Genomic DNA, 16,015 nt, shown 5'->3' with positions numbered 1-16,015 from the left:
GCAGGGGTTAGTCATGGAATTACGGGATGGGTCGGGTTGGAAGCTCATCCAGTCCTGTGGGCAGGGACACCTTCCACAATCCCAGGTTGCTCCAACCTGGCCTTGGACACTCCCAGGGCTGGGACAGCCGTGGCTCCCCTGGGAAGATCCGGGGGTTTGCCCCCCTGCCAAGGGTGTTGGTTCCCTGGGCAGATCCCGGGGCTTTCCCCCTGCTGAATGTGAGTTCCCTGTGCAGCTACTGCGTGGGGATGTGCGGGGACGGGGCCAACGACTGCGGGGCGCTGCGGGCGGCCGACGTGGGCATCTCGCTGTCCGAGGCCGAGGCGTCGGTGGCGTCGCCCTTCACGTCCTGCGTGGCCAACATCGAGTGTGTGCCCAGGGTGATCCGGTGAGCTCGGGGGGAACGGCCACAGGGGGGATCCTGTGACCCGGGGGGGGGGGGTGGGGGGGGGGGGGGGGGGGGGGGTGAGGGGAGACCTCGCTGCAGTTTCAGGGAACAGGAGGGGCAGGCCCTGAGCTCTGCTTCATGGGGACAGGGACAGCACCCAGGGAATGGCCTGGAGCTGGGGCAGGGCAGGGTCAGGGTGGGTGACAGGAACTCTGCCCCACATGTACATGGTGAAGGACCTTGTCCCGGTGAGTGCCAGCTTGGGACCATGGCTGGCACCGTTCCAGTCAGGTTGGGGTGGGAAGGATGGCACTGGGAGGTGCCAGCCAAGATCAGGTCTCCCATTTCACATGTTCCTCGTGCTGCTGGTTTTTGGGTGGGTCTGCAGTGACTAAATCTGTCCTCCCTTGGAGGAATGTGGCAGGTCGAGGTAGGAGATGCCACCTTTTGTTGGAGTGGGGCAGGTGTTGGATCTCTGCTGCAGGACTTTGGTCTGGTGTGACACGAGGCTGTGCCAGGGAGGGTCAGGTGGGACGTTAGGGAAAGGTTCTTCCCCCAGAGGGTGGTTGGCACTGACCAGGCTCCCCAGGGCAGTGTCACGGCCCCAAGGCTGCCAGAGCTCCAGGAGGATTTGGACAACACTCTGAGAGACGGGAGGGGATTGTTGGGGTGTCTGGGCAGGGCCAGGGGTTGGATCCATGATCCCTGGGGGTCCCTTCCAGCTCAGGATGTTCTGTGTGAATCTCTCCCTGCAGGGAGGGCAGGTGCTCCCTGGTCACCTCCTTTGGTGTGTTCAAGTACATGGCCCTGTACAGCCTCGTGCAGTTCGTGTCCGTGCTGCTGCTCTACACGGTGAGTCCCAAATTCCCGCCCTGCCCCAGCCACCCTCTCCCTGCTGCCTCTGGACCTGGCCCTGCTCAAGGCCCTCGGGGCTTTTCTGCTCCCCAGCTCAACACCAACCTGAGCGACTTCCAGTTCCTGTTCTTCGACCTGGTGATCACCACCACGGTGGCCGTGCTGATGGGCCGCACAGGCCCCGCCCGCGCGCTGGGCCTGGCGCGGCCCCCGGGCACCCTCATCAGTGCCCTGGTGCTGGGCAGCCTCCTGCTGCAGACAGCCCTACTCATCACCGTGCAGGTCCTCAGCTACTTCATCACCGTCTCACAGAGCTGGTGAGGCCCCAAACCCTGGGAGGGAGGAGCTGTGGAGGTTGGACAGGAGCTTTGAGGTCAAGTCCGCCCGTGCTCACCACTGAACCGTGTCCCCACTGCCACAGCCACACGGGTTTGGAGCCCCTCAGGGGTGGGGACTGCACCACCACCCTGGGCAGCCCCTCCCAAAGCTTTACAACCCTTTCTGTGAAGAGATTTTTCCTGATATCCAATCTAAACCTCCCTTCCTTAGGGATGGGAACAATGTGGAGGAGCCCTGGTGCTTGTCCACCACCACCACATTCACCACTAAACCGTGTCCTCAGGTGCCACATCCTGACATTTTCTGAACACTTCCAAGGATGGTGACTCCACCACCACCCTGGGCCGCCTCTTCCAAAGCTTTACACCCTTTCTGTGAAGGGATTTTTCCTGATATCCAATCTAAACTTCCCCTTCCTTAGGGATGGGAAGGACATGGAGGTTGTGATGGAGCCCTGGTGCTCGTCCACCACCACCACGTTCTCCACTAACCCAAGTGCCACATCCAGACATTTTTTGAACACTCCCAGTGATGGTGACTCCACCAGTGGCCTGGACAGCCTGTGACAGTGCTTTAGAACCCTTTCTGTGAAGGAATTCTTTCTGGTATCCCATGCCTTCATGTGGGTTTGGTGATGAGAATGGCACACAGGTTGTGATGGAGTCCAGGTGCTTGTCCTGGCTTTGGGATCCAGGATAGCTCCAGCTGTCTGGCAGCAGACATGGAATTACAGAATGTTCTGAGCTGGAAGGGACCCCCAGGGATCATCAATCCAGCTCCTGGACCTGCCCAGACACCCCAACAATCCCCCCGTGTCCCTCAGGGCATTGTCCAAACCCTTCTGGAGCTCTGGCAGCCTTGGGACCATGACACTGCCCTGGGGAGCCTGGTCAGTGCCAACCACCCTCTGGGGGAAGAACCTTGTCCTGAGATCCATCCCAACCCCCTGGCACAGCTCCAGCCGTTCCCTGGTTCCTGTCGGCAAGGAGAGGAGCTCAGGACCTGCCCCTCCCCGTCCCCTCCCAAGGCAGAACATGGAAAACCAGGAGTCACATTCGGACCCTCTTCTCACCTGCCCCTCTTCCGTCCCCCTGGCTCAGGTTCATCCCCCTGAACAGCACAGTGACAGCCCCCCAGAACCTGCCCAACTACGAGAACACCGTCCTGTTCTGTGTCAGCGGCTTCCAGTACCTCATCCTGGCCGTGGCCATGTCCAAGGGATACCCCTTCCGGGAGCCCCTCTACACCAACGGTGAGGGTGGGGCTGCCACGGGGGCACAGAGACCCTCCAGCCCTCCTCCTCCTCTTCCTCCTCCTCCTCCTTCTCCTCCTCCTCCTCCTCCTCCTCTTCCTCCTCCTCACCCTCTCCCCTCTTGCCCTCAGTGCTCTTCCTGCTCATCCTCGTCCTGCTTTTTGGCCTCATGATCTGGTTGACCCTCTACCCATTGGGCTTCCCCAAAACCCTCCTGAAGCTCCACAGCATCGAGGACCTGAATTTCAAGCTGCTGCTGCTGGGAATCGCCGCCCTCAACTTCTTTGCCGCCTTCGTGCTGGAGGTGGGGACGGGTGGGACAGGAGGGGCCAGGGGACCTTCGGGGGCTCCTCCAGGGGGGTCAGGGCTCCCCTCACCATCAGCTCCACCCTCTCCTGAGGAACATCCTCCCCAAAGCTGTTTTCCCGCCTGTCTCTGCCCCAGACCGCCCTGGACCACGGCCTGCTCCGCTGCTGCCGCAGGATACACCGGAAAAAAGCCTCCAAGAAGCTCTTCAAGAGGCTGGAGAAGGAGCTGAGCCAGCAGCAGCCGGGCTGGCCCCCCCTCAACGAGCCCCTCTTTGCCACCCCCAGGATGGCCATGGCCCTGAGATAGCGGGCGTGGGGCCCTCCCGTGCCACCCTTGGCCAATGGCCTTTATTTATTGATCCCAGGAAAAGGAGGGATGCGGCGGGCGGGATCCCGTGGGACACCCTCGGCACAGCGGCTCTGGGGCCACAGTCGTGGTGGTCCCACAGGGAGGAGGTGGTGGAGGAGAAACTGGAGGAGAAGATCCAGAGGAAGAGGAGGAACCGGTGGGGCTCTTCCTCCAGGATTTCTCCTGCACCGGGCACCGGGGCCATTCCGCAGCGGAATTCCACCTCCCTCGTCCTCTCCTGGCTGCCCAAACTGAGCTCCATGACCTCTTTCCAGCTGGAATTTCCTAGAAAATAATAATTATGGCTGGAAAACTGCAGGTGGCCTGGCCAAGACTCCAAAACTCACTCTGAGGAAACGCCGCAGACGGAGGTGCCGCATCCCAAAAACAGAGGAGGGTCCCTGATCTTCTCCTGGCGAGGGCACCCCCCTGACCTCGTGTCCATGTCACTGTGACTCCCCTCCATGGCCCTCCCTAGATGTGTAGGAAGTTTACAGTCCCCATTCCCAGCTTGCCAAGGATGTTGCTCCATCCCGGGGACTGACCGACCGCAGGCCCCTTTCCCGCTTGGAATGTTCCCACAGGGCACTTCTGCTTCCAGCTGGGACCTTTGTAGCATTAAAAAAAAAACAGATCTCTTTATTTTTTAACTGCACTCCAATGCCTCGAGGTGTAAAAGCCGTAGGGAGGGTGAAGGTGCCAGTTCCAGGTTCTGGACGGCACCAATTCCGGATTCCGGACGGTGCCGTTGCGGGTGTTGTCTAATAAATTAACACTATTTTCTTGACTCCTTCCTTGTGCTGCCTGGTGGGGATGGATGTAGGATGGCATCCGTGGCACGGGGCAGTTTCCATGGAATATGGGAGCAGGGCAGAGGTTTTGGGGTCACCTCATTCTCTGGCCCATCTGGAAGACGCTCCGATGCTCGAAAGCAGGGAGCAGAGCCAGGGATGACACCGCTGGGATTCCAGCAGCCCAAACTGAGCTAAGTAGCCTCTTTCCAGCTGGAATTTCCTAGAAAATAATAATCATTGCTGGAAAAACCCAGGTGGCCTGGCTGGGACTCCCAGACCTCACTCCTGCAGCCGAGGAAAAGCCGGTGGACGGAGCTGCCGCATCCCGAGGTGGGAAGAGCTGATCCCCAGGGAGGGGAATGTGCTGCCTGCATCCCCCTCCCAGGCTTTTCCAGCTGCCTGCGAGCCTGGCTCTCGGATCAGAGGCTGGTTCTTGCGGGAACTTGTCTCCATGGAAAGTCTCTCCCCCTCCGAGCGCCGGCGGCCTCTCTGCCCTCCGGGAGCTGGGGATTAGGTCAGGAAATGAGGCACAAGCAGAGGTAAGAGGTTTCCTGAAATCCCAGCCAAGGCTGGAGTTATTAAACCAGACTTTCCCGAGCCTAAAAAAAACTCCCCACACACAAATCTCGCAGAATTCTTCCTGTTCTTGGCCGTTTGCAAAGCAAAGGCACCCAAGACTCCTTTTCCCCCTGGAATTTCCACACTTCCCCCAGGGTGTTTGGCTTGGCTGGATTCTGAGGGTGTTCCCAGCCCCAGGGGGGTTGTAAAGTCCATTTAATTATTAACAGGCAGCTCCTGCCCTTGGATAAAGGTTACCAGGACTGGGATGAGGATAATGCTGGATTTGGGGGCTGGGAGCAGCTGTGTTTGGAGTCATTTGATGGTTTTATCCATCCTTCAGCCTGGAAAACCAGGCTCGGGAGGAGATGGGAGCTCCTTTAAACCCTGTCTGCTGCTTGTCCTGCTCTGCAAATCCATGTGTTGCTGGTTTTGGGAGCAGTCAGCCCCTCTCCTGGCTGCACAACCCAGTGTGAGCCGGGTGGAATCCTGTCCTGTGGATGAAAATCACGGCTCCTCATCCCTGTTCCCATCTCCAGAGTTGTTTCCCCTCCATCCCAGCACTCTCTGTTTGCTCCCTGTTGGTTTTACTCCTGAAATCTGCAGGTTTTTGTCCCGCAGCTCTGGGCTCTGTGTCACCTCCAGTCTCGGGGGGTTTTGGGGATCATCCCAAGCCCTGCCGGGACTCCGCCAGTATCCCGTGTCCTCTGGAAAGCCACCAGCAATCCAGGGAAAAGGGGGCCCCACGGGCAGCAGTGCTGGCTCCCCCACACACACCCAAGGCTGCACGTCCTCAGCCTGGGTGGGAAAAGGGGAATTTTGCCTTTTCCCCCCCTCCATCATGGGATAAAGCTTTAAATCCCCCGCGATCGCAGCATCCTCTGCCCCGGGGAAGGTGGAGCACTAATGCCAGTGGATCAGGGGGTGGACGGGGGCCCAGCAGCCCAAATTTTGGGATGTATTTAACTTTTCCCAAAAACTGACGAGATGATCCAACAATTCCCTGCCCTGATCCTTGGATCTGTCCCTCCAGCAGCACGAATCCCAGTCCGATCCGTGCCGGTGCTGCACAGAATCCTCCTCCCTCCTTGCTCTTAAATGGGTTTAAAATTCATCCAACCTGGAAAAAAACCCCAAAAACCAGCAAAACCCCACCTGCCCCGATGCCCTTCGCATCGAGAAGTTCTCACTGGTTATTATTTGGAATTATTATCCCGGTTTTTCCCCTCCCAGGCAGCAGCGGGAGCAGGAAGGGGCCGGCCCAGGTGTGGCTTTAGGACCCAGCGGATCCCCGATGTTGGAGGTAGGAGGTTTTTTTTGGTTTTTTGTGGGTTTTTTTAACTCTCATTTCCAGAGTTTTTGGAAAGCAGAGAGAAGAGACCGAGGCGGTGGGAAAGGGCAGAGACGTCACCAACTGGTAAGGACCAGGCGGGAGAGACTCCCCCATTCCCAGGAATTCTGGGGACCCCCCCTCAGCAGCAAAGGGGGCTAAACCCCGTTCCTGGGGCTTTCCAAAATCATCTTAGAACCTTCGTGGGTTGGGGCAGCTCGGAAAAGCTGGTTTGAACTCTTTAATCCCAGAAAACCAAACCCCACTCGATTTTTGGGGTGCTGAAGGAACGGCAGCAGCGGGGGAAGGGGGGAGGGGGGCAATTTTGGAGGCCTGACAGTTGTTGGAGGAGATTTTTAACCACTTCCAGAAAGTCTAAAAATATCCTAAAGCTGAAAACCTTCAGCCTAAACCTGAAGGAAGCCGTGGTGGGGTTTTTTTCCACCCTGGAAAGAGACTCTAAAAAGGGCTCTTTGATTGTTTCTGTGGATTTGGGGGGACGGGACCCCGAGGAAAAAGTGAGGTGTGAAAACAGGGATGGGGGCATCGAGTTTTGTACCTCTGGGCGAGGGCCAAAAAAAATGGGAATCCTTTTATATTCCCTTTGTTCTCCCACTCTCTGGCAACTGGAGAGCTAGGGAGGAAAAAAAAAAAAAAAGAAAGAAAAGAAAGGAAAATGGGAAAAAAAAAAGCAGCTGGGGGAGGGGGGGAAGGCTGGGAGAAGGTGGGGTTTAGCAGAATGAAAGGGACTGTGCTGTTCTTTCTCCGGGGTTGATTGTTCCCAGATGTGGAGTTGCAAAAACATCTGGCGCGGTTGGAGCCGCCGGACCCCTGCACGGAGTGTTGGGAAAGAGGGAATCTCGGGTCCCATCCTGGAAAAGGCAAAGGTGGGGAAGGAGGAGGAGGAAGAGGAGGAGGAGGGTGGAGGTGGCTCCGTGCCCTCCTTGGTGGCTTTGGGGTGTCCCGGCGGTGCCGGTGCCTCTCCGGGGGCGCCGGCGGGAACAGACCTTGGAATCGCCGTCGGGGGAGACGTGACCCGTCTGTCCCCGTCCCGCGGCCAAAGGGGCCGAGCTCGGGCCAAGAGCTCGGTGTCTGGGGGGAATCCCGGGAGCTGGAGCTCGGGAGAAGCTCTGCAGGCTGGTCTGGGGGGAAAGGGACGGTCGCTCCCGGGCTGTGGAGCCGGGTCCTTGGGAATGGAGCGAGGATGGAGTGTGATGGCTCTGGAGGAAATCCCAGATGGATGGGAATCCCTCCATCCATCACCCATCCATCATCCATCCATCATCCATCCATCATCCATCCGTCCATCCAAACACCCAGCAGCCTTGCCCCAGGCTCTCCTGGTGGGATATAGACACTGGATCGGGGTGTTTTGGAGCCACAGGATGTCGGTGCTGGAATCCCATGGGATTCTGGCACCTGGAGAAGCAGCAAAGGCCAGGATGGGCACCTCCAGCTCCTCTGGGTCCCCCCTGGGCAGGTCCCAGCCCCTGTCCCACAGCCAAGCTCTGCCAGCAGCCCCAACGCCCGGTAGAGCCTCCGGAGCCGCGCTGATCCCGCTCATCCGCCCACAATCCCCGTTATCCCAGGACACATTTAGCCCTGGCTAAATCTGTGTCTGGGCCTTCCTGGGCCGTGGGAAGCAGTGGGGACACGCAGGGCATTGAGTGCCACTGAGGGCACCCTGGGGTGGGGATGGGGGGCCGGGGGTGCTGCCCTGGGCACCCTCAGGGCTGGGCTCAGCCACCTCGGCCCGGCTCGGGTGGGGAACGACCCCGGGGGTGTCCCAAAGCTGGGAAGGGTCTGGAGTCACTTGGCAACACCTCCAGGGCCTTGAGGATCCTGGAGGGGATGTGGGGCCAGGAGGGTGAGCTAGGGGTGGGGCAGGGGCAGGACGTGGTGGCCACGAGGTGCTGGGCCTTGGTCACATGGACAATATGGGCCCTGCAAGGGGCTCTGGTGGCCCTGGGGACACGGGGACCAGGAGGGGCAACACTCTGGGTCTGGGGCAGGATGGATCCCTGGGAGGGGCTGCACTTTGGGGATGGGGCAGGATGGGACCCCAGAAGATGCTGTTCTTGGTTGCTCTTCAGGCTGTGGTGACCAGAGGGGTTTTTTGGGAGATGTCTCTGGTTTTGGGGCAGGACCTGGTCCCTGAAGGTGCCTTTGGTGACCTTGGGGACGTGGTGACCAGAACATGCAGCTCTGGTGGCAGGACAGGACGTAGTCACTGGGAGGAGCTTTGGTGACAGTGAGGACACAGTGGCAGGAAGGTTTTTTGGGAGACAACTCCAGGTTTGGGGCAGGACAAAATCCCTGGGAGCTGCTGGTCCTCAGCGGAGGGGGGGGGCAGGATGTGGTCCTGTGGTGCTGGTGAGGACTTGGTGGCCAGGAGGGTTTTTTGGGAGACAGGCCTGGGTTTGGGGCAGGATCTGGGTTTGGTGTCCCTGTGGTGACGATGAGGACACGGGGGCAGGAAGGGTTTGTGGGAGAGAATTGTTGGGATGGTGCAAGACGTGGTCTCTGGAATGTGCCAGCCTGGGGATGGTCAGGATGGGATCCCTGGAATGTGCCACCCTCCTGATGATCAGGATGGAATCCCTGGAAGGTGCCACCCTGGTGACGGGTAGGATGGGATCCCTGGAATGTGCCACCATCCTGATGGTCAGGATGGGATTCCTGGAAGGTTCCACACTCCACTGATGGTCAGGATGGGATCCCTGGAATGTGCCACCCTGGTGATGGTCAGGATGGAATCCCTGGAATGTGCCATCCTCATGATGGTCAGGATGGGATCCCTGGAAGCTGCTGGTGCCTCCATTCCCACTGACCCCCCTTCCCAGTGTGCCAGGGCTGGAGCCTCATTCCTACCAGGATCTGGGATGGTTTTGGGAAGAGTTTCTCTTTTCCCTTCAGTTTTCCCCCTGGATCTGGCTCAGGATGAGGGGCAGGGCTGCTGGCATTCCTGCCATCCCAGCTCATCCCAGCCTCAGCCCATCTTCCTGCCAGGAAAAGCAGCCTTGGAAAACTCCAGGGAAGCAGGAGCGCCCACGGCTGACAAACCCCAGCCCCTCCACAGGATTTTCCTTCAAATCCCTATTTTCCCTAAAATCCCTATTTTCCCCCTCAATTCTCTACATCCCTTTGGATTGAGGGGCTGCATTTCCCAGCAGGGAACCCCCAGAACGAGCCCTTTCCCAAGGAATTGGGTTGGAAATCCCAGGAAAGGAGCCCCAAAGCTCCCCTCCGGGCTCTGTTGTCCCCGGGGGGTCCAACCCTCTCCTCCCCCATCCCGGCCTTTCCCATCCCCGTCCTGCCTCCGGGTATTCCAGGGCTTGGTCCTCGCGAATCGCCCGGGAATTGCGGGGGGGGGGTGGGGGGTGGGAAGCCCCGCCTGCCTTTTTTGGGGAAAGTTTCTCAGTTTCGGAGGGTTTGGGGAGGGGTTTTTTTTAGAGCCAATTCCCTGGGGCATCTCCGGTGTGAGGGCTGGGAATGGGGGGGTTCCCTGGGGCCCCTCCCCCGATCCCTCGGCATTCCCTCTCTTCCCAGACTCCTCCGGCTGCTCCTCCGTCATTCCAGCAGGATGAGAGGGACGGGGCTCTTCATGCTGTGCCTGCCAGGTGAGTGGCCCCTCCCCAAGGCCACTTTAATTATCCCAATCCTCATTTTCCGGCTCCACAGCTCCATTTTTACCAACCGGCCCCTCATTTCTGAACTCAGACGCATCTCAGAGGGACCAAACTTTCATTTTTGGGGTCTAAACCTTCGTTTTTGGGGTCTAAACCCTCATTTTTAGGATCTAAATCCCTCTTTTAGAGCTAAACCCCTCATTTTTAGATCCCAAAGCCTCAGTTTCAGGTCCCAAATCCTTGTTTTTGAAGCCAAAATCTTTGTTTCTCTTGTTGAAAACCTTGGGTTTAGGGTCTAAACCCTCATTTTTAGGGTCTAAATCCCACTTTTAGAGCTAACCCCCTTATGTTTTGGTCCCAAAACTTCATTTTTGGGTCTAAACTCCACTTCTAGAGCTAACCCCCTTATATTTAGGTCTCAAAGCCTCATTTTTAGGTCCCAAATCCCCATTTTTGGAGTCCAAAGCTTTGATTTTGTAATTGAAAACCTCATTATTAGGGTCAAACCCCCACCTTTAGGGTCTAAACCCCTTATTTTCATATCCCAAAGCCTCATATTTAGGGTCTAAACCCCAGTTTTAGGGCTAAACCCCTTATTTTTATGGCCCAAATGCTCATTTCTGGAGTCCAAAGCTTTGATTCTGTGGTTGAAAACCTCGTTTTTAGAGTACAAACCTTAATTTTTAAGCCTTAAACCCCCTTTTTGAGGCCCAAAAGCACCGCTTAGAGGCCCAAAGTTCAGTTTGGAAGGTCCAACAGCTGCAGATTTAGAGGCCAAATCTTTATTTCTGGAGCCAAATGCTCGGGTTTTTTTACCCAAAGCTTCATTTTTAGCTCCCAGAGTCCCGTTTTGGGGACCAAAGCCTCCTTTGGAGCCTCCAAAAATCCATTTTTTAGGCTGCAAAGGGTGAAGTTTTTGGTCCCAAAGCACCATTGGAGGGAGGTGCCACCACCCCCAGTGGGACAGGCAGGGCTTATCCCCATTATTCCCTCAAATCAACCCAAAATTCCCGATATTTAGGCTGGGAATGGCTCAGATTTGGGGGCACAAGGGGTCCGGCACCTCCTGCTCTGGGGCCATGGAGGTGGCACAAAATTGTCACTTCAGGGCTGGGATAAAATCCAGGAAAATGAGATTTATAACCCTCTGGGAGGGCTGGGAAAGACAGGATGGAAACAGGGAGGGAGGGGACAGAGCCTGGAGCCTGGAAAACTTCAGGGGAAACAACGGCCAGGGACACATGGAAAACATTCCAGGGCAAGGGAAGGGGGGAAGGGGGGAGAAATCCCATCATTCCCAGCTCAGGGATGCTCCTGGTACCAAGCTGGGAATGATCCCTGTGTCCATGGATGGATCCCTGTCATCCAAGGGGATGGGAATGATCCCTGTGTCCATGGATGGATCCCTGTCATCCAAGGGGATGGGAATGATTCCTGTGTCCAGGGATGGATCCCTGCAATCCACAGGGATGGGGATGGGAATGATCTGATCCCCCCTCCAAACATTCTGATCCCTTTAACTCATCCAGGCTGGATTTTGATCCCCATTTTCCCCCTGGATCCATGGCAGGGGGAGCTCCCAGTGGGATGCAGGGGGTGCCATCCCTGTCAGGACCATCCCCGGGGTCCCTGGGTGCTGGACCCTTCTCCGGGATTGCGGATCCATGGGATCAGCCCCAGCTGGATAACGCTGGGTAACCCTGGGCTGGTGCTGCTCCCTCATCCAGGAGCAGCCCCTTCCCTCTCCCTCCTCTTCCCGGGGACACAGAGGGCAGAGGGAGGGGATTTTGGGAACCCCAGTCCCTGGCTGGGGGTGTCCGTGCCCCGGTGACCCCCCCCGTGTCCCGCAGTGCTGCTGGTGCAGGGCCAGTACAGCCGCTTTGAGGGGATCACCTACCCCGAGCCCGTCCAGTATTCCCAGTACGACCAGCAGGCAGGTGAGAGCTCCCACAACTGGGAATGCTTCTTTTCCCCTTCATTTCCTGCTTTCTCTGGCCGAACACCCACCACTCTGATCCCTCTTTTCCCTCCAACACCCTCTGCTCAATCCCTTTTCTCCTGCTCCTTGAATTCCAACGTGTGACACCCTTTCCTCCCCCTCCTCTCCCCTCCCTCATGCTGCCAATTATTTATTAAACCTTCATTAATTATCCATTAAACCTTCATTAACCTCCAAATCCCACCTGCTGGATGCTCCCAGTTCATCCCTGCGATGTCCAGAGGTGTTTTCCCATTGCTCCCACCTGAATTTTCAGGAGCTCCTTGCCCAGCCCCGGCCTGGCTGGGCTGAGTTTGCTCCCTAAAACCCCTCCTCAGCCTCTGGTTTCCTTTTGTTCCCCAGAAATCCAGGATTACTACGACTACCACGGTGAGTGACCCCCAGGGGGTGCTGGGGGGGATGGGATGGGGCGGGAATTTTGGGGGATGCCTCTGCTCTGCGTCTGTCCCTGCAGATGTCACCCCCCGTACCCCCGAGGAGCAGTTCCGGTACCAATCCCAGCAGCAATCCCAGCAGGAAACTGTGCCGGCCCCAACCCCAGGTGGGTGACAACTCCCCCAGGTGGGTGACAACCTCTTCAGGTGGGTGACAGTCCCCAAGGTGGGTGACAACCCCCCAAGGTGGGTGACAGCCCCCGAGGTGGGTGACAGACCCTCCAGGGGGGTGACAACCCCTTCGGGTGGGTGACAGTCCCCTCATGTGGGTGACAACCCTCTGAGGAGTGTGACAACCCCCAAGATGGGTGACAGTCCCCAAGATGGATGACAGTCCCCAAGGTGGGTGACAACCCCCTGAGGAGTGTGATAAGCCCCCAAGAGTGGTGACATCACTCCCAGGTGGGTGACAACCCCCCAAGGTGGGTGACAGACCCTCCAGGTGGGTGACAACCCCCTGAGGAGTGTGATAAGCCCCCAAAGGGGGTGACAACCCCCCCAGGTGGGTGACAATCCCCCAGGGTGGGTGACAGACCCTCCAGGGTGGGTGACAACCCCCCTGGCCTCCTCAATCCCAGGGCTGGGGGGTCTCCCCCAGGTCTGCTCCCTCATCCCGATTCTGCTCCTCCCGGGTGCCCACAGCGGGACATTCCATCCCTAAACTCCAGGGAAAGGGCGGGGAGATCCTTTTCCCCAATCCCTAAACTTCCCCCCCTTTCCCCCCTCAGCCGCCGCCCCCGAGACCGAGCCCACGGAGCCGGGACCGCTGGGTGAGTGTCGATCCCGGGGGGGCTCATCCTGCCTTTGATCCCTCTGGAGCCGGGATGTGCCGATGGGGGTGGGGGGGGGGGGGAAGGTGTTCTGGCCCCTCTGCAGGAATTCCCAGCGCGTTTTCCGCAGACTGCCGGGAGGAGCAGTATCCCTGCACGCGGCTCTACTCGGTGCACAAGCCATGCAAGCAGTGCCTGAACGAGATCTGCTTCTACAGGTGAGCGGGAAACCCTTCCCGAGCATCCCAAAAAGCTTGGGAATCCCCTCTGCTTTTCCCAACCCTCCCCCTTCCATGGCTTTTATCCCGTTCCCAATCCAGCCTCCGCCGGGTTTACGTCATCAACAAGGAGATTTGTGTCCGCACCGTGTGCGCCCACGAGGAGCTGTTGCGAGGTGAGGGATCCAAAGGGTGGGGAGGGATCAGGATCCAAAGGGTGGGGAGGGATCAGGATCCAAAGGGTCAGGATTGGCCCCGTTCGGGGCCTTTGCCCCGGGAATTATCGGGGAAAAATCCCCCCGACCAAACAGAGCTGCTCCAGCGTCTCCCATGGAGTGGGCCAGGCTCTGCCGGGGGTTTTGGGAGCAGGGATGGGGATGGGGATTTGGGGATGAGGATGGGGATGGGGATGGGGATGGTAATGGATCCCCCTCCGCCAGGGGATGAGCTGTGGATTTTGGGATGAGGATGGGGATGGGGATGGGGATGGGGATGGGGATGGGGATGGGGATGGGGATGGATCTCCCTCCCCCGTGGGATGAGCTGTGGATTTTGGGTTGGGGATGGATCCCCCTCCCCCATGGGATAAGATGTGGGTCTTGGGATTGGGATGGGGATGGGGATTGGGATGGGGATGGGGATTGGGATGGGGATGGAGAGGGGGATTGGATGGGGATGGGGATGGGGATGGATCCCCTCCCTTGGGATGAGCCGTTGCAGCTCTCTGCCCATCCCTGAGCGTGGGCCCCTATTTTGGGGGGGCTGCCCCCCCCCATCCTCCCGCCGTTCCCATCCCCACCGGGGGGGGCGGGTTCCTCACCTCTCCTCCCCTCTTTCCCGGCGTTCCCGGCTGATCCCGGTGTTTTCCCGCAGCCGACCTGTGCCGGGACAAGTTCTCCAAGTGCGGGGTGATGGCCACGAGCGGGCTCTGCGCGGCCGTGGGCGCGTCCTGCGCCCGCAGCTGCGGGGGCTGCTGAGCCGGGACCCCCTTCCCGACCCCATCCCACCCATCCCGGCCCCGCTCCCGGCCCGCCGCGGTGCTCCACAACCCGGGAAAGGCATGGAAAAGAGCCTTTTTTCCCACCGGTTTTTTTGTGCGCGGAAAGAATTAAACCCAAAATAAAAACCAAAAAAAGGGGCGGGGGGGGATTTATTGTTTTTATGACTTTCTTTTGTCGTTTTGGGAAAGGGGGGGCTCGGCCCCGAGTTTTCTACAGAGAGAATCAATCCCACACCGACTGCGGCTCCCGGCTCGTTTTTTGGGGAGGATTCCTGGTTTTCCAGGGGGTTTCCCAAGGATTTGAGCGATTCTCGGCCCTGCCCGCGGGAGGGAGGGCTGTGAAGGGCGGGTTTGGGGAGATTTGGGGTGGTTTGGGGAGCGTGAAATGGTTGATTTTGGGGTGGGTCTGGGGGGGAGGTGGGGCGGTGGGGGGGCTTTGGTTTGGGGGGGTCTTATAGGAAATGTTCGGTACAGGCGTGCTTGGGGTAAATTTGGGGAGTTACAGACAATAAAGGGGGGTTTGAGGGTGTAAAATGGTTATTTTGGGGTGGTTTAGGGGTATGTGGAGCAGTGGGGGGGTAATTTAGGGGAGTTTGATTTGGGGGGTCTTAATTTGGGGGATTCTTATAGAGAAAAGCACAGGATAAACGATTTCAGGGTAAATCCTGGGGGTTATAGACAATAAAAGAGTTTTGGGGGGTGTAAAATGGTTATTTTGGGGTGGTTTCAGGGATGTGGGGGGGTGATTTGAGAGGGGTCTTAATTTGAGGGATTCTTATAGAGAAAAGCACAGGATAAATGATTTTGGGGCAAATTCTGGGAGTTCTGGACAATTAAAGGGTTTCAGGGGGTGTAAAATGGTTATTTTGGGGTGTTTTGGGGGGATGTGGTGCAAGGGGGAGGGGCTTAATTTGGGGGGGTTTGATTTGGGGGAGTCTTATAGAAAATGTTCAGTACAGACATGTTTGGGGTAAATTTGGGGAGTTACAGACAATAAAGGGGATTTGGGGGGATGTAAAGTGGTTATTCTGGGGTGGTTTGGAGGGATGTGGAGCAGTGGGGGGGTAATTTGGGGGCTCTTATAGAGAAAAGCCCAGGATAAATGATTTGGGGGTCAATTCTGGGAGTTGTGGACAATAAAAGGGTTTTGGGGTGTTTGGGGCTCAGATTCCCTATGGAAAGGGGGGAACTTTGGGGTGTGATTCCCATCAGGGAAACGGGGGGGCTGGAGGGGTTTGGGGCGAGGGGGAGTTTCTGCAGGTCTCTTATGGGAAATTTTGGAGGGTGCAGCTCTTGTCTTTATGGTTCTTGTACACAGGATAAAGCTCTCCTGTAGGGTGTTTAGCTCTCCTATATGATATGTATGGGTTGTAGCTCTTCTGTAGAGTGTACAGAGCTCGTATATAGGGTGCAGCTCTTGTATATAGGGTACATCTCTTCTCTACAGTCTCTATTCCTTTTCTATAGGGTGCAGCTCTCCTATATAGTGTGCATGTCTTGTCTATAGGGCGTGGCTTTGGTCCCCAGCCCGTTTCTCTTGTGTGTAGGGTGCAACTCTTGTCTGTGGTGTGTAGCTGCCCTATATAGGGTGTAGGTCTCATATATGACTAGTTCTTGTCTATAGTGTGTATTTCTCATGTATAGGGTACAGCTCATGTCTATAGGGTGTGTCTCATATATAGGGTGTATCTCTTCTATACAGCCTGTGTTCCTTTTCTATAGGGTGCAGCTCTCCTATACAGTGTGCATGTCTTGTCTATAGGGTGTGGCTTTGGTCCCCAGCCCGCTTCTC

At 57.5% G+C, this 16,015-nt stretch overlaps 2 protein-coding genes across 8 annotated transcripts in view; both read left to right on the top strand.

The window, feature by feature from the left end:
* ATP13A2 (ATPase cation transporting 13A2) overlaps positions 1–4,278 on the top strand; it is a 14,757-nt gene extending 10,479 nt beyond the window's left edge. For all 3 annotated transcript variants that reach the window (XM_027631053.1, XM_027631052.1, XM_027631054.1), the window contains 6 exons: positions 236–388; positions 1,144–1,240; positions 1,337–1,560; positions 2,683–2,834; positions 2,966–3,138; positions 3,279–4,278. In XM_027631053.1, the coding sequence (XP_027486854.1) occupies positions 236–388; positions 1,144–1,240; positions 1,337–1,560; positions 2,683–2,834; positions 2,966–3,138; positions 3,279–3,449 (970 nt within the window). In that variant the 3' untranslated portion in view covers positions 3,450–4,278. The remainder of the gene's footprint in view (positions 1–235; positions 389–1,143; positions 1,241–1,336; positions 1,561–2,682; positions 2,835–2,965; positions 3,139–3,278) is intronic.
* Positions 4,279–4,772: 494 nt separating this feature from the next.
* Positions 4,773–14,533, top strand: MFAP2 (microfibril associated protein 2). 5 transcript variants are annotated; one of them, XM_027631046.1, is made up of 10 exons: positions 4,773–4,824; positions 6,077–6,260; positions 9,723–9,793; positions 11,653–11,739; positions 12,144–12,170; positions 12,256–12,342; positions 12,964–13,005; positions 13,136–13,223; positions 13,326–13,399; positions 14,097–14,531. In XM_027631046.1, exons 3-10 carry the CDS (start codon positions 9,757–9,759, stop codon positions 14,198–14,200), a joined length of 546 nt encoding a protein of 181 aa, XP_027486847.1. In that variant the 5' UTR covers positions 4,773–4,824; positions 6,077–6,260; positions 9,723–9,756; the 3' UTR covers positions 14,201–14,531. The 5 variants fall into 5 exon arrangements, with proteins under 5 accessions (XP_027486847.1, XP_027486849.1, XP_027486850.1 ...); XM_027631048.1 differs by lacking the exon at positions 4,773–4,824 and adding an exon at positions 6,959–7,060 and having other exon boundaries at positions 5,940–6,260; positions 14,097–14,532; XM_027631050.1 differs by lacking the exon at positions 4,773–4,824 and adding an exon at positions 6,959–7,060 and having other exon boundaries at positions 6,140–6,146; positions 14,097–14,533.
* The last annotated feature ends 1,482 nt before the right edge of the window (positions 14,534–16,015 follow it).

This window comes from Corapipo altera, unplaced genomic scaffold (assembly GCF_003945725.1).
Source record: "Corapipo altera isolate COAL_440 unplaced genomic scaffold, ASM394572v1 333, whole genome shotgun sequence".
Taxonomy (NCBI): Eukaryota; Metazoa; Chordata; class Aves; order Passeriformes; family Pipridae; genus Corapipo; species Corapipo altera.
Note: the sequence above shows the minus strand (reverse complement) of the source record. Positions and strands in the feature narration are given on the sequence as shown.

Coding starts and splice junctions, on each gene's coding strand:
- MFAP2 (XM_027631050.1), top strand. CDS start 9,757: ATGAGAGGGACGGGGCTCTTCATGCTGTGCCTGCCAG. Junction 11,740..12,143: donor CCAGTACGACCAGCAGGCAG/GTGAGAGCTCCC, acceptor TTTGTTCCCCAG/AAATCCAGGATTACTACGAC. Junction 12,343..12,963: donor TGTGCCGGCCCCAACCCCAG/GTGGGTGACAAC, acceptor TTCCCCCCTCAG/CCGCCGCCCCCGAGACCGAG.